A 26,446-nucleotide genomic window follows, 5' to 3' on the forward strand; every position below is an offset into this window, starting at 1 on the left:
GTGACTTGGGTTTTTATACTCCCAGAGCTTCTCAGCACAAAAAAGTTTTAGTTGTTTTTTTTTTAATATCGCTCAGATAAAAATTACTCAGAAATTGCTCATCAAACATGGCACTATTTAAGTCTGCCCCTGCTCTGGGAAGATATCATAACCTGACAACCTCACACAGGCAGCTTTAGGCTTTAAAGCATTATCTGAAACATGACAAGTACAGAGAACATGAGGGGCCACCTGCTCTAAAGTATGCATATGCTGACCTATCCCTGTGCAATAGGTCCTTAACTCAAAAGCAGGTATAATTTACAGTATTGAAGATAATTTTTCTCAGGATAAGAAGAAAACTCCCTAATCTCTCAAAATTAAGCCAATACATTTTTGTTATTTCCAGGGGAACTGTTGGAAATTCTGGCAATCATAGAAAAATGTTACAATCATATATCTCAGAGTAGATTGCAGTCCAAGCAACGTTAATGTTGCCCAAAAAGCTATATTCCTATTCTCCAAAAAACATTCTCATGCTGGTGTATAGTGTTCCCTGCAGAAATTCAATTAGATAAGGGGCATATATCTAGGCTGAATTGGTGACAGATTTGAATGCAAACTCAGCTCTCCAAGAAAACACACTCCTAAACTAAACTATCCACATCTGTTTGTATTTCTACTGCAGTTAAAATTCAGCAGCTGAGACCCCTGGTGGCCGAGTGGTTAGCGTGCAGGACTTTCACTGCTGGGACCACGGGTTCAAATCCGGTCTCTGGCCTGATGGAGGTCGTTAGCCCTGTGAGGCCATCCATCTATGAGAAGGACACTCTAAACAAACCTACGTCCTGAGGACCTCACTGCCATTGTCCAAGCTTGCTTGGCCCCGGCAGATGAACCTTAGGATTAAAGGGTGGGCTCAGTTCAGCGCAGGCTGTGTCTCACCTAAAAAAATCCATTGCGCAGGCTGGAAAGGTAAAAGACCTTTCCCCAAATCTTCGTTCACGAAGATGGGCCATTATTATATTTAAAATTCAGCAAAGATCTGTGAAGTGCACAGAAATCTGCTCCATCTTTGTTTTGATGAAGACAATACAGTAGGAACACTGCTGTACTTAGGGAAGCCTCAGTACAGAGATGTTCAGCATCATGTTATGTTGAAATCTGCCTAGGTGCTCTTGCATTAATTTCTTTGCTTGTATCACTCCTGAGAGGTCTCAGGTTTATGTAAGGCAGGATCCAATGATATTAGGTGCACAGTAGAGGTTATCTTTATCTGTTGAATATCTTAATTTCTGGGGGAAGTCCAAGGTGGAGTGATACATGCTGCTGCTGCACTGCCCAGTTTATTTGTCTCTCCTTGATCTGATCCCTCTCCAACTTTTATGGTTCTTCTTGCCTTGAATAGTCAGTCAGTTCTCTGACTGTACTTTGTGATTTCTATATCAGCAGAGGGCTGGCATACCAGGTTAATAAGTTTACTTCACAGAAGGACATTGTAAGAAACCTGATTTCCAGTCTAGGTTAAAGAAAGAGGAAAGTGACAGGAGAACACAAAAGAAGAATAGAATAGAAACCAGAAATTACTTAGAAAACAGGAACTACAATAGCCTTCTGTTGTAACCATGATAACAGAGTTTGCCTGTTGACAGGCTTCTCCTAAAGCCCTTCCCTGCACAGAGTCCAGCATAATTACACTGTGAGGCTCCAGCACTCTTGAATGGGTGGCATTATTAGAAACAGTGACTTACAACCATGGTAAGCTACAGCATAACCTTGTGACAACTCATTAACTTGAGTCACTACTTTCCTGACAGTGCTTTAGGAATGATACATAAACTCTTTCCCTCCCCAAATGCCTTGTATGAACTCAAGACCTTATCTTTTCAGAGAAGCCGTGAGGAAGCCTGTTTTCAGCCTGTGCTACAAAAAATTATTAGACTACCAAATCACGTAACTTGTTCTCTTCTCTTGTCTGCTTTTGCCACCAAATGTATAGCAATAAAGGGATCAGAGTGGGAACCTATAAACCTTGGTTTAATGGAAGAAATTTCTCACTCTGTAAAAGGGTCCATTTGCTATGTCCTCAGATAAACTGAATCAAAAACAATGAACTCAGAGGAGAACTTACTAGGGTAAGCTCTTGTAAAGCACACTCCAGGATAAGCTAATGATTTGCTTGTATTGCTTAGGAGAATGAAACAGGATTGCAAAAGCTAAAAGGGAGAATAAGAGCAATTTCGTAGCAGATCAAGAAGTCTGATTCTATTTTTGCTGTGACACAGATTTTTTTAAGTGAGCCAAGGAAGTGTCGTCTACCCTCTTGATACTGCACTTTATCCTCACAGAGACAGGGTAACTATTTCCTGCTGCAGAACTGTGTTACCTCCTTACTGTTTGAAAAGGGCTTGACCATCTTGAGCTAGAAGGGCAAAGCTAAAGTATCTTTATTGCTAAAGAAGAAGGGAGTAGTAATGAGAACCAAAGCTGAGCCTGGGACAGTCCTCTCCTATCCCAATGGACCATGTCTGCTTCTAACATCCATTCAGCGATCTAGGGGCTCAGAAACAGTGCCAGGTCACACTTCCCACATGTTCTCTTTGGTGGCTCTTTTGTTCTGGGAAGCACACATGTATCAAGTCAATTTTGTCATTTAGACACCAAGAGAAAGAGTGATTTTGCAAAAAATTTCTTTCACTGTTAGAGACAGAACAGCACTTTGGCTTTAAATAACCTGACCTACATCAAAATCATACCCTTGACAATCATCTGTGAGACCACTGATGTGACCAAAATTTTAAAGATGCTAAAATTAAGTTATACACTTAAGCCCGAGTACCTGCAGAGAAAGCTGTCAAACTTCACCAGGGTACAGAAAGGTCTAATTTCAGGAACAGCTGCGCTAACACTGCAAACTGTTCATTTTTGCCCTCAGTTAGTTCAGTAAGAGTCCAGTTTACTTAGCTCTGTGGTCAGTATTAACCTTTTCCAGGCCTTGAGTCACTGAAATCACAGCTAAAAGTCAGTTAGGATTTGCTAAATATGAAGGCTGGCACTCTGTTGGAGATGGGCTGCAACAGGTCCAGAAGTTTTTGTTTCTAGCTCTTACTGCTCCTGGGTCACATGTAACTGAACCAACATAAAGTTTAGCCTAAAGATAATGCTTTAACTCCCACCCTCAAATAAACTACCCCCATTAATTTGTAGCAGTATTAAACATGACCTACCCAAAACAAAAAAACAATTTACTCTATGCTAACCATTGTGAAGGACTCTTAAATCAATGAGGTAGTTCTGCTTAGATCTTCCCTTTAATGAGGTACCTGAAGAAAGAACCAAGGTTTTTAAGTTAAAAAGGAAGATTATACCACAGTAACATCCAGAACACCTAATTTTAATTAGATAAAATTGATATTGATGATGCTAGAACAAACTGTACAACTTTCCTCATGCCCAATGTGTCATTAGATCTGGGAACTATTCCCCAGGCTTGGTTTCAGGTAATTAGGTGACTTCCTGGGCTGCAGTAAACTTTACCCAGTGCCTGACAGACCCTAGCAATGTTCTCTTCTATCACCTTTAAAGCCTGGCTTTCTGCTTGGCCAGCCATCTTCACACTCTGCTTGTCTCTAAGACTGCTCTTCAGGAAAAGGCTAATTTTTCCTCCTTTTAGGAGAGTCTTAGCACTCAACTCACATTATTTAAGAAATTTTGCGTAAAATCAGGAACAAACATATCAGGCACACTTTTTACACTGCCAACACAAGGGTAAAGATGTAGGAGAGATTTGCATATTCCACCTTGAATGCTGACATAAAAAGAAACCCAAACCAAGGTACAGTGAGCACATTGTAAGCTAAAGTTTAAATATATCACATAAGCCTGAGAGATTGCACATTTGGTTTGTTTTCATGTTATGGTCAGGAGAACAGCACCAAACTTAAACTGCTTTTATATTTCACTTGAACAGCTGAAGGTAGAAATAAAAACTAACCTAACTTTTCGTAACGGATGCTATAAACAAGGCTATAAAAGTCAGAAAACAGTTACTCAGGCATTGAAATATTAATAATAGGAAATAATAATCTCGAAGAAAAGCATTCTCTTTCCATGCCTAAGATTCCTCCATGATATAACTGTGAGAAAGGCAAGAAGGAGGTGCAAGTATGATACTCACTATGTAAGCTCAGGATTAGTACCAGTGTAAGTGATGAAAAGACCAGGGCTGAAAGAGTTACAAGAGTTACTTGGAAGATACTCAGTCTCCTAAAGAAATAATTCCCAGTTTCCAGACCAGAACTAAAAATTTTCATATGTGAAAGGGTAAACCCCTCATAGCAGTAGCAGATTTTCCTATTAGTGCTAACAGAGTAAATGATAATTCTTCTTCCCCTTGATTTTTCACTGTCCTCTAAATACACTCCTCCTGCTCCCTGACAGTTCTTAAGCTGCCCCACAGTCACAATGACTTACATTTTGCTGCGAGCAAATCAGAACTGGTGTGTTAAAATAAAAAGTACCATTACTTATTCTGCTTTATTTAGTTGTGCCAGTGCTTTGATGAAAAGGGAAGGAGGCAATCTTGGCAAACCAGAGCTAGAAACTTCTCATATCCTCTTAACAAGGAGCCCTGAATGGCTTATGACACCAAAATCACTGCATATGTTACTAAAATAAATCATAGATTGTTGTTAAGCAATTTTATAATGCTTGAAATCGTAATTGTTTAGACTATTCTTACTGGATAAAACACATTATCCTAAGTAGACCTAGTTAACAGTTTCACAGAAAGTATTTACAATCAAATTACTTATTTGACAGAGCCGCTTTCTCCTGAAATGGATTTTGAAAATCATCATTTTGAATGGAATAGATTAGTTTTGTATGTTGAATAATTACTATTTCACAGACTAAAATAAAGTGCTGAATCTTATTAACAAAGTGACTTTCCACACCACTCATTTAAAATCGTTTGAAGTGATCAAAACAAACTTATCAAAAGATAAGCTTTGTCAAAAGCAGTATCTTGAAATCTTGTTTCACAAGAGCATTAAAAGTTTATCTTTTTGCCTGACACATGACAGTTTATCAGAATCTTTAGCACACTATCTTAGCTAAATCTTGACATTTTCATGAGGTGGAAAATCTGCTTCTACTTTTCATGAGTTCCAATTCTCTCACTATTAAAAGGGCAATAACACAGTCTTGCAGTAAATATTAACAGCAGCAACATGTGCATTTTCAGTAGTTTAAATAATGTGTTTCACCAAAGAGGAAGGAGAATCTTATCCTGAACGGTTATTCACTAAGCCATCAAATTATTCAAGGCAAAGATAAAAATGTTTGAAAACAATTGCAACTTTCTATTTGTTTAACAGCTTAAATACTAAATATAGCCTGTGCTCTAAACATATTACAAGCCTATTTGAGAAGTTTTGCCTTAATTTCTTCTCTTGACAATTTGCGATAAGAGACAGAAGTGCAAATGGAACAAGATTATTATTGTTGTATTCAGCTGCAGCACTGTGGCAAAGGACTGGATTCCCACCAATACTGAGACTTCTGGAAAATAATCACCCAAAACACTAAGGACTGCTATTAGAAAATGATAAAAACACAATGCATGTGTGAAAGAAGATAAGGGACAGAAGTAATACAAATAATGCACAAAAATATTTAGGTAGACCTATGCAGAAGAACCTGGTATAAATATGAAGTAAGGGATTAAAGTAAAAATTTTTTAGCACACTTCCTGAGAAATGCTGATTTTACAGAAGGCAACACTCAATCATTATTCACAGCCTCTATGGCATTTGCTCATGTCTGGAAAGAACTGAATTTACAAATGACATTTGCATTTGTTAACTCTGGAACTTTGATTTTAAAGTACTGCACCAATATTACCTAGAGAAAAAAATCAAACAGGTCCAACTAAAAGAAAACTCATGCAAGTCAAATTTATATCTGTCAACTATTCATCCCAGTAAACCAAAGTTCTGGTTTCTGAAAAGTTTGGTAGATACTTCACTATGTATTTTTAGCAAAAAAAGGACTAAAATCCCCTTAACACTCTAGAATAAAATTAAATGTATTCTGTTATATGTTTAATATCAATGAGAAATTACATTATACCAAAAGATCATCTAAGATAAAAAGCTACACATGCAAATATCCGTTAGACAAGAATTAGTCTATACTTTCCCAAATATTTGGGATTACTGTCATTTTGAATATCTTCTCATAATACCCATCTCAGTGATCAATATTCTAAACTTATCAAATCTTGTTTTTAGGATTAGTGTGGCTTCATTCTCCATGTTGTCATCAAAGTAAAGACTGGATCTTTACCCCAAGGTGTTTGTAATTCAACAGCTGGATTTGTTTCTAGTACTATTTACACTGAACAGCTCTGCCATGAATAAGATGTCCAAATTTTGCAGATAACATATCATAAATGAGCAGAGGTCAAACTGGCAAAGAACGAAATAATGGAGGAAGTGACACAACATTAAAGAGTTAGGAAGAACCACAATCTGTGTTAAAGTATTTTTCCTAATTATACAGTTTGATTCACTTCATATTTTGCCTTAAATGAAAACAAGACACAGTGTGTAAATAGCAGATCAGTAATGAAGGCAACTTTACAAAAGCAGACAATCAGAAAAAGAAGAGTACTTCAGGTGTAAGGCAGAATACAGAGAAAGAAAGAGTGGTGTAAGGACCAGGAAAAAAGAATGAGAGGAGTGGGACTATAAAGGGTAGAAAACAGAAAAAGCTAATATTTAAGCAAAGGCCCATACTTTTGGATTTATTCTACTCTCACTTTTATCTCTGGTCTATAATAGGGTGAATCAATTAAATTACAGGAATTGCTGGTAATATCCATGCAATGTGAAGAGCACAGGATTGGGCCATGAGTCGTGAAAGAAATTTGAGGCAGGGACTGAAAAGAGATAGCTGAAGTTCTTTAGTATTTAGATAGTTTGCTTGAAGCTAGAGAATGAGGGAAACAACTAGAAGAAGTGAAGACAAAAGATAAGGAAGACAATCTTTCACATTGAATAGACAAACTGTATCCAACACTTCTTTAGGTGATGAAAATGCAAAACCTATTAATGCCCCATCCATTTTATCCTTGGACTCAATTCATTAACAACTTTGGATTTACCTTTGGTTTTATATCATCAACATTTTAGCAATTTATTTACTATGCAATCAGCAAGAAAAATAAGACTATTTTTTGTTCTGAATTGCTAATTCCTAATTGTCTGTTATTTGCTGTCACATTACCTTGCCAACAAGCCCCGACCGTGAGCTGCATGGCAATGTGGGAAGGGTGGATGGGCCAGTCATTGGTCACCAGGTAAGGTTCATATGTGGTTCCATCCATGTACAGCGTAACAACGGGAAACTCCACATTGACAATGTAGTAATGCCACTCTTTATCACATATCTGAAAGACAGAATGCAAGAAAAATATTATTTAGCACTTAAGGTGACTAATTGTTATATCCCATATGTTTTTTTAATTGCATTGTTTCAAAATCTCACTCATGGAAAAGAAATAACATTATTGTAATTTATACATCTCTAACATTAATGAAACCTAAAACAAAAAAATAAATAATAAATACTTGTGGTATACTTGAAGAATATATGTGATATATAGAGGCATCTTAAAATACACTCTTTGAAAACAAGACATGGATAAAATAGAAAAATCAGACAATTCGGTATTTGCTCAGTATTTTCAATATCAGATTCTTAATGTCTATATCCACCTTTAAGAATATAAAATTTTATGTAAGAGACGCTTACTTAGGATGTATCAGCATAGTTACTGAAGATCTCTATGAGCTCCAAATTAAGTACAAAAATATACAGCACTTAGTCACTAGATTGGTGAGTTCTTATCAACCAATGCCATTATTAACTTATCATATTAGTACTTAGAAAGTCCTGTGCAGCACAGTAGGACTGCTGCAGTGCTACAAGGACCTCAGCCATGCTCAGTGTACACAGAGACAGCTCAGCAGTCCCTGTGTCCAACTGATCTGGTCAGGACACTCACATCTTCTCCCTGCTTCATCTTTTGGCTTCAAGCTTCTTCACAGATACTTGGGAAAATTAGGATATATATGGTTTCACTGATACACATCAGCAACAGTCATAGTTACAACATGCTTTCAGCATGACAATATTAGTGTCAAATCTCATATGAATTTCTGAGCTAGACAAGCAGGGATTACTGCAAGATGGTCAAATTCAGTTTTAGTTCAGAAATGTACACCTCGATGAAGCCAAGCATCTAAAGACGAGCCTAGTGTGTAAATATCAATGTCTGCCCAATTATTTTTTTCCTTTGTTATATCTTGCAGATTGAAAAATTCAAAGGAATAGATCACATCAAATTGGTAGGATAAGTGAGCTGTTTTTAAACCAAAGCAATAGTTACAACAATGCTATTTTCAATTCTGGAGAGATACTTATTCTGATGTATTAAGAAATGAAAGTGCTTGAATGCAGATATCCTTGCTGTTTCATAGAAGCAAACAGAAAAGTGATGTTTAAACATAACGCTTTGTCCTTGGCCAGGTTAAATGCTATCTGCTGCAATATCTGCCCTTTGAAAGCAAAAGCTAATGTTTTGTTCCAGAAGACATTTCAACAAGCACTTAATCACTTCTATTTCAATGGATACATTTATTACTGCAGACATCATAGCTCCACAGCAAGAGATAAATGCAGCAAGGGGCTGCTACAGCCTTCCTTTTGTAAGCAGCAGACAGCACAAATGTTTTCTGAAGGTTAAATGAACTGAAACCAAAATTGAAAGTAAATAAATTGGAAGACTGAAAACTTTATTGAACAAACAGCAATCATGTATAGTATTCTGCAGCTCTGCCTTTCAAAGAAAAACAAGTCTCCTGACCTGACCATTAGCATGTGATGCATCACAGCCTCATGTGTCAGACATTTTACATAAAACAAAACAACTGATACACCTGATTTTGAAACCTTGCATGGCAAAAACTACAGGTATAAATATTTGACACCTTTCTGAGAACTGTTTCACACTATTTCTGTTTTGCAACCCTAAAATGCATCACTTGGGATGCCCCAAGTGGACCCCAGCAAGTGAGCAACCCTCCTCATATTTAATGAAAGCAAGAGCATGTTAATAGAGCAAACCCAAATATTTTTGGACATTATATACACAAAGAACGTGATAATGTGTACTATGTAATTACTCCATTGACTGATCATTAGGCAGTTACATTTTTCAAAGACAATGCTGCCTGGAAACACAAGATTACATAAAGTCCACACAATTCAAGCCTCTAGCAACTGTGCTCAAGTGCTTCCAAGAAAAATGGAGTTGTCCAACTGTGGATGTCCACACTAGACAAAATATTTACTAACTTTATTTTTCCGTTACATTCCACCAAATGATCTCTCACTATATGTACTGGGTCCCAGTGTAAAATCAAATATTCTACAAGGAAGTAAAAATTTCCTTCAAAACTCTGGAATACATCCCAGTCATTCAGCACCAGGTAGTATTTCATGGTTGGTCATTTCACAAGTAACAAAATATTGAAATAAATAATTGTGATGTGTAATTTGTTCTGCTGTCATTTCGGACACTTTCTTCACCTTCTAAACATAGGAAGCCAATTTTTACCCTGCATGTATTCCACAGTGGCCAAGAACATAATATGAAGCAGCGAAGCCACGAAAAGAAAATTATAAAATATACTACCCAGCAAATAAAGAAATTTTAATGCTCTCAAGTAAGAAGTTTATTTTAAAAATCTTATTTATAAAGCTATCTTAATGAGATAAAATAATTAGTAAGCTTGGCTTTCAAATACTGCTCGATGGCTCTAATCACCCTACCATGCCAGTGTCTTTCTCTCAAATGTATTAATCAAATCACAGTGAATTAAGACTGAAGTCTTAGTGCCGATTACAAGCCATTGCATTGGAATATGCTTTTATGAAACAGATAAAAACACACTCCCTATAAATTTTACAAAATAGGTGTTCCAAGCTTTTAGCATCTTCTAACTAAAAACGTCAGGGGTTTTTGTTTTATGTTGAAAGGCTTGGGAACAGACTGAAATCTAAGTACTTTGGTCTGAGAAGCACATGGTGCTTAGCAGTAGATTTTGTTGGTCTGCAAAATGTCCCATTTTTTGGCTTTGTACAGAAGGGCTTGCCATGCACATGTGGGAACATTTACTGCACAACTCTTTAGCCTCACTCAGGTCAGCTTTGTGTATGTAGCCTCTTTGGCTACATACACAAAGACAACCTGTGCTTCCAAAAGTGTTCCAGTGTCTCAGTGAGGAGCCATACACACCCACCACCCTCTGATGAGCTTCCTGAAAGCCCCTGAAGTAATTTCAGCAGCCCCTGAGTCTGCCCACGCCAGCAGCTCTGTACGTCCTGCCAGCGCTGCCCAGCATGCAGACTCCATCCCTCTGGAGCTGGGAAAGCAGGCATTGCTTCCATCTACTGCTTTGTGTGACTCTGCTGAGGAACTGTTCTCAGAATACACTCAAACACCCACAACAGAAGCAGCAAGGAGAAAATCAGAGCAAAGGAAGCTCTCTGCTTACTGTAAATAGCACTACTTACTGCAGGTATGAGACACAAAGTCCTTTCTGCCTGAGTGGTCTGAACCACTTGTTTGAAGAAAGCATCTTAATCCAATTCCAAAGAACAGAGCATGTCATTCTATTCACTTCTTGATGCCTTTTGTAGCCTCTTAACACACTCTGAATCTCTCACCTCTATCCTTAGTCATCATTTATTAGACAACTGGGCCTAGTTTAGGCCCCTTTTCACAAGAAATACTCATATAAACTGGAGTTAATTCAGTGGAGAACCAAAAAAATGGTCAGCTCTTGCCATGTGAGGAGAGGCTGAAGGAAACGGGACTGTTCAGCCTGGAGTGGGGCAGCATTAGAGGGCCAGTCACAGCAGCCTTGCAGTGAAGAAATTACCAGAGAGAGGCTTTTCCAGGTGTGCTGTGACAAGGGAACCATGGGCATTCACTGAAAACACAGCAGGTTCAGACTGGATATAAATTGAAATCCAATAGGTTCAGGCTGGATATAAAGCAAGCCTTGTGGACATTCAGGCAGTAGAGCAGGCTGCCCAGAGAGGTTGTGCCTCCATCCTCGGAGATTTTTCAAGGGCTGGTCCAAGCTCACAGCTGCCCCCACTTTGAGAAAGAGGTTGGCCCAGAGATCTCCTGTGATGTCTCTTCCTAGCTAAATTACAATTCCAATTCCCTAAACATCATTGTGCTGAAGATTATAGCAGGCCAACACTGTCACTCTGATGTGACTTTTTTTTTTTCAAAATGAGAGATATTCAAAGCCTCTTAGCCACAGGAATAAGGTTCAAATTCATAAAATTCAGGCTTGTTATCTTGCAGGTGACTGTTGTAACCACCAGGCCATGAGGTACAGCAGCAACATTACCACACTCCATATTCTTCTGGTCATAGTTCGAAAAAGAAAAACCAACCCCTCAAAAGTTCTTGAAAGGCGCATATAGATATCTCCATGTCTGATGAGTGATGATATTCTTACACAGACAACTCCTCTCATGACATATTTTGAGGAGTTTACGTGGACATTATTTCTACATGTACATTCCATCACGTTTTCAAAAACTGGATGTCATTTGTCATTGATGGACATTTATGAATCAGATCCTCTTATAAGGATGACAAATGTTTAAGACCTTATTTAAATTTTGCACTCGTTTCACATAAAGATTAAAAGATATTGTGTCTTTATACCAGCTTTGATAAGAAGTTTAGAGAGTAAGGAACAAATTTGTACATTCCTTTTGGCTACTCTGATGGACTGCACAAAGGGCACATACTGGAGGTGTTTGTAACTGCATAAAATGAAGGTAAGTCCTCTTCCAAACTAGCTTCATGCTTTTGGAAAACCTGTGCCTGGGTGGAGGCAGAACAAATTTTGGCTAAGCAAGGCCTCTGAAAACTTGCTATGCCCTACACCACAGACGTTGTCACTTTCTTTGTTCCACTCTTGCTTATTCAGTGCCAGCTTTAAAGTACTTCTCTTCTGCTGATGTCTCACTGTTAATGTGAACTGGGAGACTCAGGAGAATAAGAACTGAACTGTTTTGCAAAACAGATTTTTAAAATTCCATTTTAGAAATAAACCATCCCACATACTAAATTCTCTATGGAAAAAAAAGATCCCAAATTATTGGTTTACATCAATCACAATATTTCCACTGTAAACTTACTTCAGAAATAAAAGAGAAAATAAAGTAAAAAACCCCCGCAAGCAAAAAGGCGAAAGTACAAACAATTTCATTTAAAAATACTAAAATGCCTTCAATCCTAACTGGAGTGCTCTTTTCCAACTTTTCTTTCATCATGGTTTGGCTAGTATCAGCAGAGTGAGAAACACTTCAAGTTATGTTAAGTTTTCTTTTCTGAAAGAATTTTCCATTTCAAGTATTGGCAAACACCCCCTCAAACCCACTGTATGCCCTGTTCAAAATATGTACGGCCCTTATACCAAAACCTCAACAATGGAACAGTGTCCTTATTTGCCAGCATTTCTCCATAGAGCTGAGGCAGGTCATCATTGTGATAACATTGTAAATACACAGAGACAAGTCAGGCTCTGCATTTTTATCTCACTTCACAACAAATGCAGGGAATCTCCCTTTGATCTTATCCTTAATGGCATTAGCAGTACCCACCCAGCCACAATCCCCAGGTCAACCCCCTGCCTTATTCTGAAAGCAGCTACATGCTTTGTAACTTTGCTTCAAAGCCTGGCACCCATGACCTTGGTTCAGAGTACAGAGCAGATGGTATTGGGATGGGGAGAGGGATATTATTTTGAATTTAAAAAAATACCAGGTTATTCTCTTCATCTCCAAAATAATCCTTCTGAAAGAGCTTTGCAAACCTTTACAAAACTTGGCATTGCCCTCCTTCTGTTAGTTCCAATAATTTTGGTACGGTTTTTATATACTTTGATATAACAAAATATTTTTATTATATAATTTTGGACATATTTTCATAGCACTGAGAGTAAGCACTGCACTGTTTGCAGACACAGCTCAAAGGAACAGACCTAAAGGTTCTGAAAGACTGTTTCACTACACCTTGAATTGGGACTAAGGAATAGTGCCACTGTAAGCAAAGAAGCCTAAAGAAGATACTCATTTGGAAACAATTGGCAGTGGATTTCAAATAAAAGTGAAACAGTTGAATATATTTGCAATTTTTTAAAGAAAAAAGTTGCATATTTACATATGCAGATTCAAAAAAAATTAAGCATTTTTGGCAGTCGAGTCACTGTGCACAAGATTGGTGAGTTTGGCGTGAAGGCAACCCACAGGTGAGCACAGAAAGGCCTCTGCTCTCCCAGTCTGGGGTTTCTAAAGATTGTCTCTAAAACAGGATCTTTAAAGACATTGAAAAAGCTTTTATCTGTTCTTTTAGAAACTCATTTGTTACCTTAATTGTTTACTTAATGTCAGTTCTCACCCACAGACTTCTACAATTAAGGCATGTTAGTGTAAAAAAAGGAAAGAATGTGCCTTAGGGCATTGCTTTTGCTCTAACTGCTGCTTTCTGTTGATTTCTTCTGATAAATCTTTGCCTTAAATTTCAGTAGCTGAGCTACCTGGAAAAGCTGATTAAGTGATATAGGGAAATAAGTTACACAGTTGAGGTTTTTTAGTTCTTTTTCTCACTGTCTATAAACTTTTACGACTTCTTTTTTTTTTTAATTATCCCAACACTACCAGGAAAAAAAGATTCACTGCTAAAAATGTCCTAGACTTGTAGACTTCAAGTATGTAATTCAGATATTCAGTATTAAGGATGGGCTTGCTTCACTGAAAAGCTGGGTTACCTAGTGCATTTCTGTTTTCTGATATAATGAACAAAAAATTATTTCTGCAGGGAATATGTAGTCTTCAAAGTAAAAGTTTGCTTTTGGGAGAATCAACAGATATGAACTTGAAGTTGGCTTTGTGCTACAGTATAGTCTGCCAGCATATTCATTTTGGGGAAGAGCTTTTGAAAATAAACAAAAGCAAAGTGCAAACACCGACTAATCAAATCCATCCAGGAATATAAATTGCTATATCTTGTAGCATTATTTATTCTACCTCAGTAATAGGTTCTGTGCCTTAGGACAGAGATTTGCCACATGTTTTGGCTTTACTTAATCTAAGCATTGCTAAACTGAAAAGGATTAAAACATCTGCAGGAAAGAGTCTGGATATTCTTGACCACTAAGTGGAGCTGTGCAGATTGCAAATACGTCTCCAATATCTGCACAACCTCTTCAGACAACTTTAAATAAAGTTTGAAAATACCCATATTATGTATTGGGTTGTTTTGGTCTTTTTTAATAGTCTCTTTGGGTTTCCTGTTCCACATTTATCCTTTAGAAGCTCCTTCACATGACACTTTTTATCCCCCTGTCTGTAAAATCAATATACAATGTCTCTGAAGTGACAATAGATACAGTATGTAGGTAGTTAATTAAGGGAGGATGGAAGAAAAATATACTGTATATGGGAAAAGAAGGCATCAATATACTCCCACCAGTTAACAGCTGATACATCAAAAAGCGTCATCGGAATCTACCAGTTCAGTGTTTTGTCCACAAGAATATTGCTGCACACTTAATCTCCACATAAAACTTGCAGTTTGAACCTTAGCCCTGCTCAAATGTGATCACAGAGTCTCTCTGAGCAAGTTGCTGAATTCTGACAGCTGGTGGCAGTGAAGCAAAAAAACCCCAAGCAACCAGACTGCTTTGCTGTGGACCAGTGCTTTTATGCTTATGAGACTGGAGCATCTACTGCTACTATAAGCACTAGTACTCAATTGTTAGCAGAAATGATTATAGGGTGGAGTAATTTGTACTCCTTTGTGAGGAAGCTTTTCCATAGCTATTGGAGCTGTATTGAAGGTTGGATGTTCCCAGTACACACACTGATGTGATGGCAGCTTCATATACAGGGAGTTAACCTGGAAAATTAAATAAACATTCTTCTACATCTTCATTTGTAAAGGACCATGTATGATCAGTCCTAGAGTAAAGCATTGTGCAAATTAGTTCCTTATTTCTGGAATCTCAACTAAGAATCAGAAGAACATTAACCAGAGAAGGGAGCAAAAGAGACTGCCCTGCTCCTTATGCAACTCTTAAGCAAGTTAATGCTTCCTCACAGACTTTTGGTGAGGAATCTAGAAACTCAGCTTGTATTTCCTACCTCTGGTTGCACAGATAAAAGGAAGAGATACCTGTTGGGATTATACTGAGGTGGGTGAGAGCCACAGGAATGTCATTCTCAAGGTTCTACTGACCATGGCACATGTGCGAGCTCCTAAGTGAGGTACCAGTTACACGTCCATAGACAATATGAAACCCTGACAACAATGGCCATAACTCTCTTTAGATATCACTATATTGACACCTTACTTAGGAAGCAAAGCAAAGCAGAAAGATTTTCCACGACAGTGCATTTTGAAAAAAAGGAACTGGAGGTGAAGTATTGGGAAGCACTTCTTTGCCCTTATAATCTCAATAATTGAAAAGATAACGCAGCTTAATGATGATCGATTTAAAATAATAGTTCATATACCTTATAAAAGAAGCATTTCTTCAATATAAACTGAGTTTGATAGTTTAGAAAACTATCCATTAGAAAAACCCACAGTATTTTCTCAAGTACTTTGCTCGAGTAAATGCTATATGCAAATAAGTACAAATTTAATCACAACTGATATTTTCAACTGTTTACTCACTGCCTAGTCCATGTTTTTTCTTCTGCTTAATGTTTATACAACTTAAACGTTTACTTTCACTTAAAGAAGAAAATTTACACAGACTGTTTAGGAAACAGCCCTAAGATTTGTTTGGTATTTCAAAGAAAATATGGATAAAATATTTGATTAGAATACCCTGAGTTCTGCAATTTGATATGCAGTATGATTTATTTAATATGTCAAACGGTAGTGTGGGTGTCCATTAAATCAGAAAATTTGGTGAGAGAAGTATCATCTTTTAACAATTTTTTTCCCTTGAGAAATACCCCAAGAATACCAATTTACCCAAACTAATTCCTGGAATACATTTATATAGCATGTTTACCAAGTATATTTCTTTATAGCTACTGATGTTCCCGCAGGAAATGCCTTGTTGTATTTAATCAGAAATTCTTATTTACCTTGTAGTGACAAATAAAAGTAATTATTTTTCTCTCTCCTCAGCTCTTTCCCCTCCATGTACATTCAAATGAATGCAGAAAGAGAAGAAGGACCTAAAAGAGGTGAGTCTGTATTTAGCACCAGACTTACAGATGTAAGACATGTTTTGATCTTTGATTTTCCTGAGATAAAACTGAATCTTGCAGAACTCTGCAGTGTGTTTTATTTGGAGGTTGATAGACACAGCAAATGTCTTTCATCTCAAAAAGAGGGTGAACACAGACACTACAAGTCCCCCTGTGGCAACTGGGGTAAATTTTTCATTACTGTGAGTTGGTTTTAATGTGATTTGTGCATATCATCAGTTTAAAAGAGCTAAGTGTACAGCTCTGACTGAATTTTCCAAGATGTACGATCTGGTTTTGTCTGAACTACCTGCCCCATGTGCTAGAGGAGGATGTTAATTGTAGTGCTGACCTCTCTGTTAGGCAGGTTCTCTTGTCGTGCTGCTGGCATTCTGCCAGGCAGGGAGATCTCTGCCTTTCATCTTGGCATCCTGTGCCCCCTTTTGTAATCACAATATCCACTCTATTATTCCATCGCTTAATGAAGCCAACTTAATTCCAACCACAGATGACATTTGAGTCATCTGCAAATGAACCTTCAGTGTGTGAAAACAGAAAGGATTTTAAAAAATCTCATGGTAAACTTCTACTCATTAATAGCAGAAAAAGAAAGGACAGTGAATGAAATAACAATGAAAGACATCTCTCAGCTTTTTACTTTGCAGTCCCCTGATGAGATCCTGCATGACAACACTGCTGGCCTTTTTCCATCAGAAACCATTCTAATTTGAAATATATCTGGCCATTCATCTGGATAGATTCTTCTCCTGTCTTACTCTTAGAAGACCCTTTTCAACTCTGTACTGAACCTGAAGACTTTTACCTTACTGAGAGATGGTGGGTGGAGAAGGGTATATTAAAAACAATTCAATGGTGCCATCCTTTGCAGCTTTTAGTGGTACATATATATGTATGAATGTATGATATATAAAAATATGCATATACATACATACACATGGACTTTGGGGGCGGGTTATAACAACCTAAAGTGAAATAAATTAAAAAAACAAGGTTGCAGAATATTTACGTATTTCTAAAGTTTTACAATGAAAAGGGAACACTGTTTTCAAAAAATCCACATGGTACAATCACTAAAGTGAACAAACTCCAAAGAGCTCGTATCAATGTATTTTCTCAGATCAATTTGTAGTATTCTACCAGCTGTAAATGTACTATTCTAACTGTAAAGACTTCAGGGTACTTTCACAGCTTGTAGCTGAACAAATTGATTTAAAAATTCTTAAAAAAACAAAAAAGAGAAACTATAAGAGCATACAAAATAAAAAGTTTTCAGAAACTAAGTATTAGGTAACTTTGGGGTTTAGTCATCCTCTTAAGGAAGAAGTATTTACTAGGTATCAGAAAATGTTCATTTTACACAAAAAAAGCCCACATTTGTTGGACTTTCTTAGCATTTTTTTAAAATTCCTTTAACAGTGGCTAAAAATTTAAACATCTTCATTAGAACAAATACAACACTTTAATAAATGCATGCATTTCCATGAGCATTCTACTCAGAAGTTCCCAAACCAAAATAAAACACAGCATGGTAGAAAATTAAAAGAAAAGAACCCACAGTAAAATGAAGTTTTTATGCCTAATATTGCTCATATCACAGAACTTCCACAGATCTCAAAGGTGCTACTCCAAATTTGTAGAGATCATGAGTTCATTGAATCTCTTCAAATCCTGACTCCTCATTAATTTGTCTTTAAGAAAATGCAGATAATTACTTTTGACTTGCACATTCATTCATCGACAGAGTAGCATGAAACGAAAAGGTGAGTAAACCCTTTATATAGTAGTGTTTATCAGTAGAAAAACTCTACACTGGCCACACCTACAGCAGGCAATTTCTGCTCAGCTTTTCATACTCAACTAACCATAACCAGCTGTGACCAATTCTGTGCTCTCTGATCTTTGACTGAGAGATGCTATTTTTGACCCATATGCTTTATAGCTCCTTCTCTCTTGTCTTTATAGATTTTAAAAATAAGTATACAGGCCACAAGCCACCCAGGGCTAGAAGAAGAGGCAATAACTTCTTTTATGTAATTTAGGTGTGAGAGTTGGCTGTGCATTTTAAGTGTGTCTCCTCTTCATAAAATAGGTAGCTAAATCCTCTATAAAGTCAATGAAAAAAAAAATTACTTTGAAGAGTTTCAGAGAGACTGACAGTCTCTTTAGCTTTCATCAGCAGAAAATCTTCAGAAGCTCATTCAGTGACAAGAAAATGAAGGTCCAAATTTAGTGTCTTCAGTCAGGCTGCAGACACCCCAACCTGATGTCTGTTGCCTCTTGAAAACAAGCACACAGTATGATTGAAAAAGAAATGCATTTACCATCTGTTTACATTCATTATACAATGACAAAAGTTCAACTTCCGAGTTAACAGAGCTGTAGACAGCATTAAACCATTACAACATTTGACCATCACATTCCAGCAAAAGGGGAAAAAGACAGCCCTGCATCACCTGAGTGCACCACATGCAGGCCTAACAGTCACAGTGAGCTTTCCAGCTCCCCACTCTGATATAAAGCTTATCACAGTTTTTCAAACAAGACGTGTCTTAGTCAAATGCCAAAAGACAGCTGAAGTGTGGCACTCCCAGATTTGCAGCATTACTGCTTGGAAAATTCACATAATGCTGCCAGGTTAGAGATGGCTGAGGTCAACCCACCATTGGATAGGAAGTCTACAAGTGCTGCACAGACCTGAACACACACTGGTAGTATGGAACACATGACATCTCCTCTGCAACTCCTGCTCAAAAATATAGAAACACATACACATAGGGAGTTTTGGCAAAATATCTTACAAAAACAGATATTTTCTATATTTAGTGAGTAAATATGCAAATGGATGCCACTAAACTTAGGAGAACAAGGACTCATTTGAAATACTGTGTAATAGAAAGGTTATTACAGAGGTTCATAAATCTGTGTTAAAAACCCCAAATAATTTATAAAAGGAATTTTTACCAAATTTTAAATCTCATTCACATTATTTGCTACTAGACAATTTGTGGTGTAAGTCAGTAACAGAAAATAAAATTACAGATACAGGACCCACCAAACTCATTGCTACCCTATAAGTCTGTGCTTTACAATTACCACCTTCTTCACATCAGCAAGTAACATGAGCTACAGCCTAAAACTAATTTTAACAAGTGCTTAAATAATGCTAAAACAACAACGAGGAATGCTAACCACATGCTGTTTTCAAATAAGCCTCCAGCTTCCCTTTTACTCCTTTAAAATTATTCAGAGAAGTTTTAAGTTCACTTGAAAAATCAGTATTGGCAAAGAAGAATTTTCTTTGTAAATCGATATTTGGCCAATGGAAGCCCCTTCTGTTACCAAAGCCAGAAGGTGATCTAGAAAAGCACCTCATGTGGTATTTAAAACAAAGATTAGCATTTGATCGGTTCCTGCACATGTAATATTTGTGGATGGAAATTATTATAATATCCCAGTTCTATTAATGTGGGAACTTTAACTATGCTCTTTGTCAATTTTATTCAAAAGATCATCCCACCCATTCATATATTTTTAGCAGCCAAACCAAAAGCAGCATTTTATTGGACACACCCACTGCTTCCAATTATCTTCCCTTTTAAATGGGGAAGTTACACTGATGGTCCTTGTGAGGGGCTCTCAGTTAATATAATGGTTACTGCCATTTATTTGCAGCCCATACCAATATCCAAAAAATGAGTTACCTGCATACATAAAAAAATCAATAAAACTATTAAGGATAATCCAAAGAACTTTGCTTTGGAAATGCAGCTTGGCCATTGTCAGCTTGGATTTGCCCTGGGAAATCTACTGCTGAGGAGAGCAAAAAAAGAAAGGGAAGAAAGAGGCATTATACCTCCCACCATGAATGTTGCAGCTTGTCAGGCTCAATAAAATACTTCCTTGGTCCTATCAGGGTGGAAAACTGCTTCTTTCTAAACGGAAAGAATGATCAATATTCTGAGATGAATGCACTTTCTACCTAATAATGAAACATGGGAACACTTTTTAAGATCAACCATTACCTACCTGAATCTGAGGAATGAAAAGAACAACCGAAATCTTAGCCAGAATAAACATTACAAGCTTAATTTCCTGCCCCCTAATTTAAAGGGCTTCTGTGATTATTTTATTTATATGCCAGATATTGATCTACACTATGGTTTGTCAGTATAAATTTTCTGTTAAATATCTCTTTACATTACAGAAACTACTATAAATGTGATATATCCAAATCTATATATATGATCAGAGATTAAAAAATGCAAAGGCTTCAGAAGATAGCCTTTGAGAATTATTCACAAACAGAACACATTTACCGCTTAACAAATAAGAATAACATTAAGGGAAAAATATGAAAACCACCAGATCTTTTGACCTACGTAAATGAAAGAGCCTCAAAACCTCATTTGTTTCACCATCTGAGGCCTGATATCAGATTGACATTATTTTATTAAAGTTTTCAATCAACTTTTTGAATTTTGGCTATTAATGCTTTTACAAAGAGTGAAACCCTTATTTCCAAAGAGTACACATTATGTTCATGAGCACATCAATGGGAAGTTACCGAAGAGATTAAGGATAACACTGAAGCCCAATCTGTGTTAGTCTTACATTTTTCCGTTATTAATGTCTTTTCCAAAACTGAGATAAAGGAGGTTGTCATTGTTCAAAATAGGATGATATATCCTTCCCTTGCTACTGGTGTCTCAGGAAGTACAATGCTTGGTTCAGTCAGGTTTTCGGAAGGTACAGAGGGTGTGATTAGTGCAAACTAGACCCCAGAGACAAAGAAAACAGGCTGGTTGGGGGTTGTTTGCTTTTGAGAGCAAACACTTGTGCTCAACTCTAAAAACACATTCTGAAGACACCTTCTGTCTCCTCCCTCTCATACATTCCCACCTGCACACGTCACTCACTTTGTTAGACCAAAAGACTAGGTTCCCCTTATCAATTCAAATCCCACAGGTGCTGGTTTTAATTCATTAAATAAATATCCAGACTTGATACCTCTGTTCTCACCTACTATCTGGAAAATGCCAGGATTCCCAGGTTATTCTGCACACAGAAGAAAGCCCTCCTGAACACTGCCCTGGGCTGGAGAGCTCTTCTGTAGGCAATGGTACTGCTGGTTCTTTGAAGGCTTTCCATCACCTGGCAAATCCCTCTTCAAAGGTTTCCTAGCTCGGAAGGAAGTGCTGAGACTACTTGCAAGGGTTGCTTTAAACCTACTCAGCAAAGGAAGACAGAGCTGACACAGGCACTGAACACCTTTCACAATTTCCACGTTTTGGGAAAGGTGATTTGCTTGAAAGATATTTGCTGTGTTGAAGGTGCACAGTGCAAATCAGAGATGAAAGAATTTCTGCTCTTACACAACTCTCACATTTAATTGAGAGGATACCTCCAGAGAAGCACTTGGTGTGAATCCCATGGAACCCATCCCTTTTACAGTTTTGAATATTGCTGCAGCCTGAGATGGAGGGACCCACAGCAGCAGAAAGACACATCAGAAATAGATGCTCCTTCTCCATTCAGATTAGTGTTGGATTCACTTCAGTTCCAGAAGGCAATTAGGACATAATACAGAGAAAAGCAAAGGATATTTTGTTTCTAATGCAGCTAAAAGGTTACAATGAGTCATATTTGGCTACCTTAATAATTTCTGTGAAGCGAAGAATGGTTGTGTATCCACAGTTCTGTATTTATACTCAGGGATAAGTCAGGAAATTATACAACCCAAATATTATACACAGTCTCTTTACTTGAAATGGGGACTTTAATTACATAGCTGGCATTTTGCAGACAGGCTGATTATATGTTATATACCGTACTGAGGTAATTAGTTATCAGCTATATTTGTGACTTTGCCTCAGAATGTTGTTATTTCGTCAATATATAGCTTGCTTTCAGTACTAATCATGATCATGTTCTTAGTGTTTTTATGGGAGGAAACAAGTCATCATTGAAGGTCTACATCCCAGAATAGTTCTGGGTTGACGTTAGGGACATGAAACAAATAGACTGTGGGAAGAAATTTTCAGTAACAGTGTTGCACAAACCCTTAAAGTTTTATGGATCTCATTAAAGTAATTATTTCAAGGTTCAAACATGTATTCACAGTTGAACTGGCTGAAATTTTCCCTGTGAAGCACTGTTTTGCTGATGGAAAATGACTGCTGGATTGCAGACATATTCTTAAAATGAAATTACTATTGCTAGAAATGGGACAAGAGGTTCTTCAGGAAAAAAACCCAAACACTGAAAAATATGTCTTTTAGTTTTTTCAAATAGTTCGTTCAGGTGTTTATTTTCAAAACTGTAAATAACTTTTTTTAAAGAAAAAAAAGAAGAAAAAAATCTGAATATTGAGGACAAAATGTCCAATATGCTCCCCTAAAGTATATTATAATAAATTCAAGCCAATTAATATAGAAGTCTTAAATGACATGAAATCACTGTAACTGCTGAAATAGTTAAAGATAAGTCCAGAGGTGAATTGTATGCCAGCTCAGGGCTGTGTATTTCTGAAATCAAAACACAATTAGTCCACTTGAACTAGAAAGTGACAGTGAAAGAAAGGAAGAAGAGTCCTGCAAGGACTCAAAGTCTGACAGTCACCAAGCTCCCTTAGGGCAGATATCTGAAGGAAACTGGACTTTCCTGTCACCTCTGCATACAAAGTACAATGGTCTTCCACTGCATACGCACTAGAGTCAGATTAATAACAGAATTTTCTGTTTGAATTGTAATACACTGAACTGTGATCCCAGTTCTCCTGTTGACTTTAGCTGATAAGTTACTGCAAGAATCTTCATTAAATCAGCCACATTTGGTTAAATATTCAGCATATGGAAAATGAAGACTGAATTTAAAATCAGGGTCTCTGTGCTGGCCATGGAGCATGACAGCAAACCCTCACTCAGGAGTGCAGCCAAATCCAGGGATGTCAGCAGAGATGCCTGGGTGAGTGTGTGAGGCCACTTATGGAAGAATAAAAAATGCCATGCAGGCTAGGCATCCAATTACAACAACAACAGTAAAGTACTCTGAACAAATCTGAGTCCAGAGGTTAATTGGAATAAAAAAATTGAAAGGGAAAAGACTGAACTTGTAATAAAAGAGCCATTGTAAGATTGGAAAATAACTTAGCAAGACCCTGGACTCTGATTAACTGCTCAAAAAAATGCAGTAAAACTCTTGAGTGTCTTGAATCCATTAACTGTTCATTTGGAAGAATACTAGCACAGGTCTAGGAAGATCTGCACAGTATCAGTCTGCAGTTTTTTGTCTATTTTTAAGCAGGTTTGAGTAAATGAGGAACTTAACTAGCTGCTGTGAGGGTATTTTAAAATTGGAAGGTATGTTATAATACACTACTAGAACTCTGTGCAACATCTGTGTCATAGGGATGATTCTTTTGGGAAATTTACTTGCTGATGGAGGATTGTTATGACTTTAATATGCAAATAGCTAAAAACCCCTAAAACTAAAAACCATCCCAGCTATCAATAATAACACCAAAGAATGTCAGGAACTTTCACAAAATTATGATTCAATAAAGTCACAGTTTCTAACATTAAAGTTGCACTTAGACTTCCATTTGAAAACAACTTCTGCCAATGAAAAATTCAAGTGAGGATCCTACTTTTGCCTGCCTAGGAAACTTCTGCAGGGTTAATTTCCTGCTTACAAAGAATGTGCAACTCTAAAGTAAAAAATGCTTTTAAGACACAAAATTATTCATAAGGTTTTCCATTTTCTAGCCAGCACTAATACTACTACAAAACTATAAATGGATTGACAATTATTCGTAACCTAATCAGGGCTGAGATGATGGTTAATGTTAAATTTTGAAGTAATCCTGGCTTTGTCATGCTCTGGCAAAGCTGACAGCTCCAAACTCAACCTGAAGACTGTATTTTTAAATGGTGGCATTGAACTAAAAACCTTCACAGTTACCCTGATCTTATTTAAAAGCTGCTGATGTTCCCTTTGTTCTTAGAGAGTGAATATTCATTTCGTAAGAAAGAAAAGCCAGCGCAGGAGCAGCTGCACTGAGAACTGCACAGATTCACATCAGTGGAAGCACTGGCTTATAATTTCTGCAGGTGCTTAATGCAGCCCTCAGGAATTTTTTACTTTCTGCAGCAAATAAACACACTAATATCATAAAAGTTCAATATGGCCAATAGACATCAATTCTTCTGAAAGCCTGGTGAACGTAAAGAGTGTTTTTTAAATCTATGTCTTTAGACAGTCCATATTTTTTAAAAAGTAGAGCTCTTTATGAGAAGTGAAATTGATCTTTCTTTAAAATCCTGTAAATCAAATATTTGGTTTACCCACCACAGTCATTCCTAATGCATCCCAGGAGTTCTGCAAATAAGAATATTGATTTCAATGATCTATGGAGGTGGTGTAGTGAGAACTGACAAATCCATACTACAGCTAAATGACTTCTACAGTCTTGGGTGTGGAGTTATTTATATGGTTACTCTCACATGACAAATTACTGATATAAGTTTTATTAAACCATTAACAAGCATAATAATATACTTTTAGAATATTAGGCATTACATGAAGGGTCATATATAAGGCTGGAAGGAATTTTAAGATGACATATAAAGTCCATCTCTTTCTTTGCCAAGGTTGCACCATGTACATCCAGTACAAATTGAATAATAAATATAAGAAAATAAAATTTGGTGGGTAAAGTATAGAAAGGGAAGATTAGTAGATAAAGTTCTACTTCAGATTAGTAGATCAAGTTCTACTTCCTTTTTAATGGACATTTCAGTAGAAAACAATTTGATTTCTGTAAGCTTCCGTTTTCTAGTCTAATAAGTTGGATTTATGGACAACAATGCAAATGGAAGATTTCCATTCCGCTTTCTCAGTGCGGCAGACTGAGCTCACTGGAATCTGACCATAATGTGATCTACCCTTCTATTGCATTTGCCAGAATTTCCCATTATTAATATCATGCTCTTCTCAACCCAGCACCTGCTCTTGAGCTGTGCAAATGATTCCCTCTTGCCGTTAATTCTGCTTTGGATATTGGCCAGGAAAGTTTTCCATATTATTTCCTACTGTCTACCAACCTCTATTCCATAAGAAGCAACTCCATTGCCCTCAGAAAAACACATGCCCTAGGGTGTCTTCTGCACAGCACCAGCTGGGCAGAACAACCTGCTGCATTCTCTGTGGCCTAATGAGCTGAAATAATCAGTGATGAGCTTCATCAGACTCTGATCTGTCGGACCCAGCATTCCTGGAATGAGGATTCCTTTTTTTTGCCTTGGTGGGTGCAAGTAAATAACTGCATTAGGAAAAAAAACAGCTTTCAAATAAGAACCTTTCTGTGTAATATACATTCACTGTTGCATTGTGACAACACTGTAGGAGTTTGCAAACTAATTTGCATGCAGGCTCTGAGCTGCTTTTGTAGCCTTGAAACTCGTAATGTGTAATACGGATGTTCACAATGGGTTTCAAAAATATGGATGGCTTAATTACAACTTTAAATAATGAAATTGCTTAATCATACTGACAGATAAAAGCACCTGAAAACCCTGATTATGTACTGTATCTGCAGCATGTCTTTGTGCTGTCATGCTGTAACTTCCATATGTCTTAGTAAATTAGATCCGTAGTTCATTCATGATGAAATAATTCTATTATAATCCACCTTTCTTGTCACTAAATTGCATCAAGCAAACATGTCAGTTCAGTAATACTTGATGACTACACCCTGTGTTTATTTTTTAACTGTATAACTAGAAAAGCTGCTCAGTTTTGCATTTTTACATAATTTTTCATCATGTGCTTAAACATATGCCTTTCTAGCCTTTGACATTGCCAAGAGACTACCAAGATGTGGAAAGCAAATCAATGGAAAATCAACACCATACTTTCTTCCTGAACTACGGACATCCAGAAATCTCTAAGGCTGGAATAAACAGCTCGTACACATACAAAAATGAATTTATATTTATTGATAGCACAGCCTCTTTTTCTCCTAACCTGCGTTTGGGAGGACAAAGATGTCAGTTCTACCTTGGTGAAATGCTACAACCACCAC

General features: G+C 37.1%; 1 protein-coding gene across 1 annotated transcript in view; it reads right to left on the reverse strand.

The window, feature by feature from the left end:
* The window catches only part of CLSTN2 (calsyntenin 2), a 200,297-nt gene that overhangs the window by 20,160 nt on the left and 153,691 nt on the right, over window positions 1-26,446 (reverse strand). The window contains exon 8 of the mRNA XM_027685989.1: window positions 7,270-7,432. Coding sequence (XP_027541790.1) covers window positions 7,270-7,432 — 163 coding nt within the window. The remainder of the gene's footprint in view (window positions 1-7,269; window positions 7,433-26,446) is intronic.

The sequence above is a fragment of the Neopelma chrysocephalum genome, unplaced genomic scaffold (genome assembly GCF_003984885.1).
Source record: "Neopelma chrysocephalum unplaced genomic scaffold, ASM398488v2 Primary Assembly neopelma1_70, whole genome shotgun sequence".
NCBI lineage: Eukaryota > Metazoa > Chordata > Aves > Passeriformes > Pipridae > Neopelma > Neopelma chrysocephalum.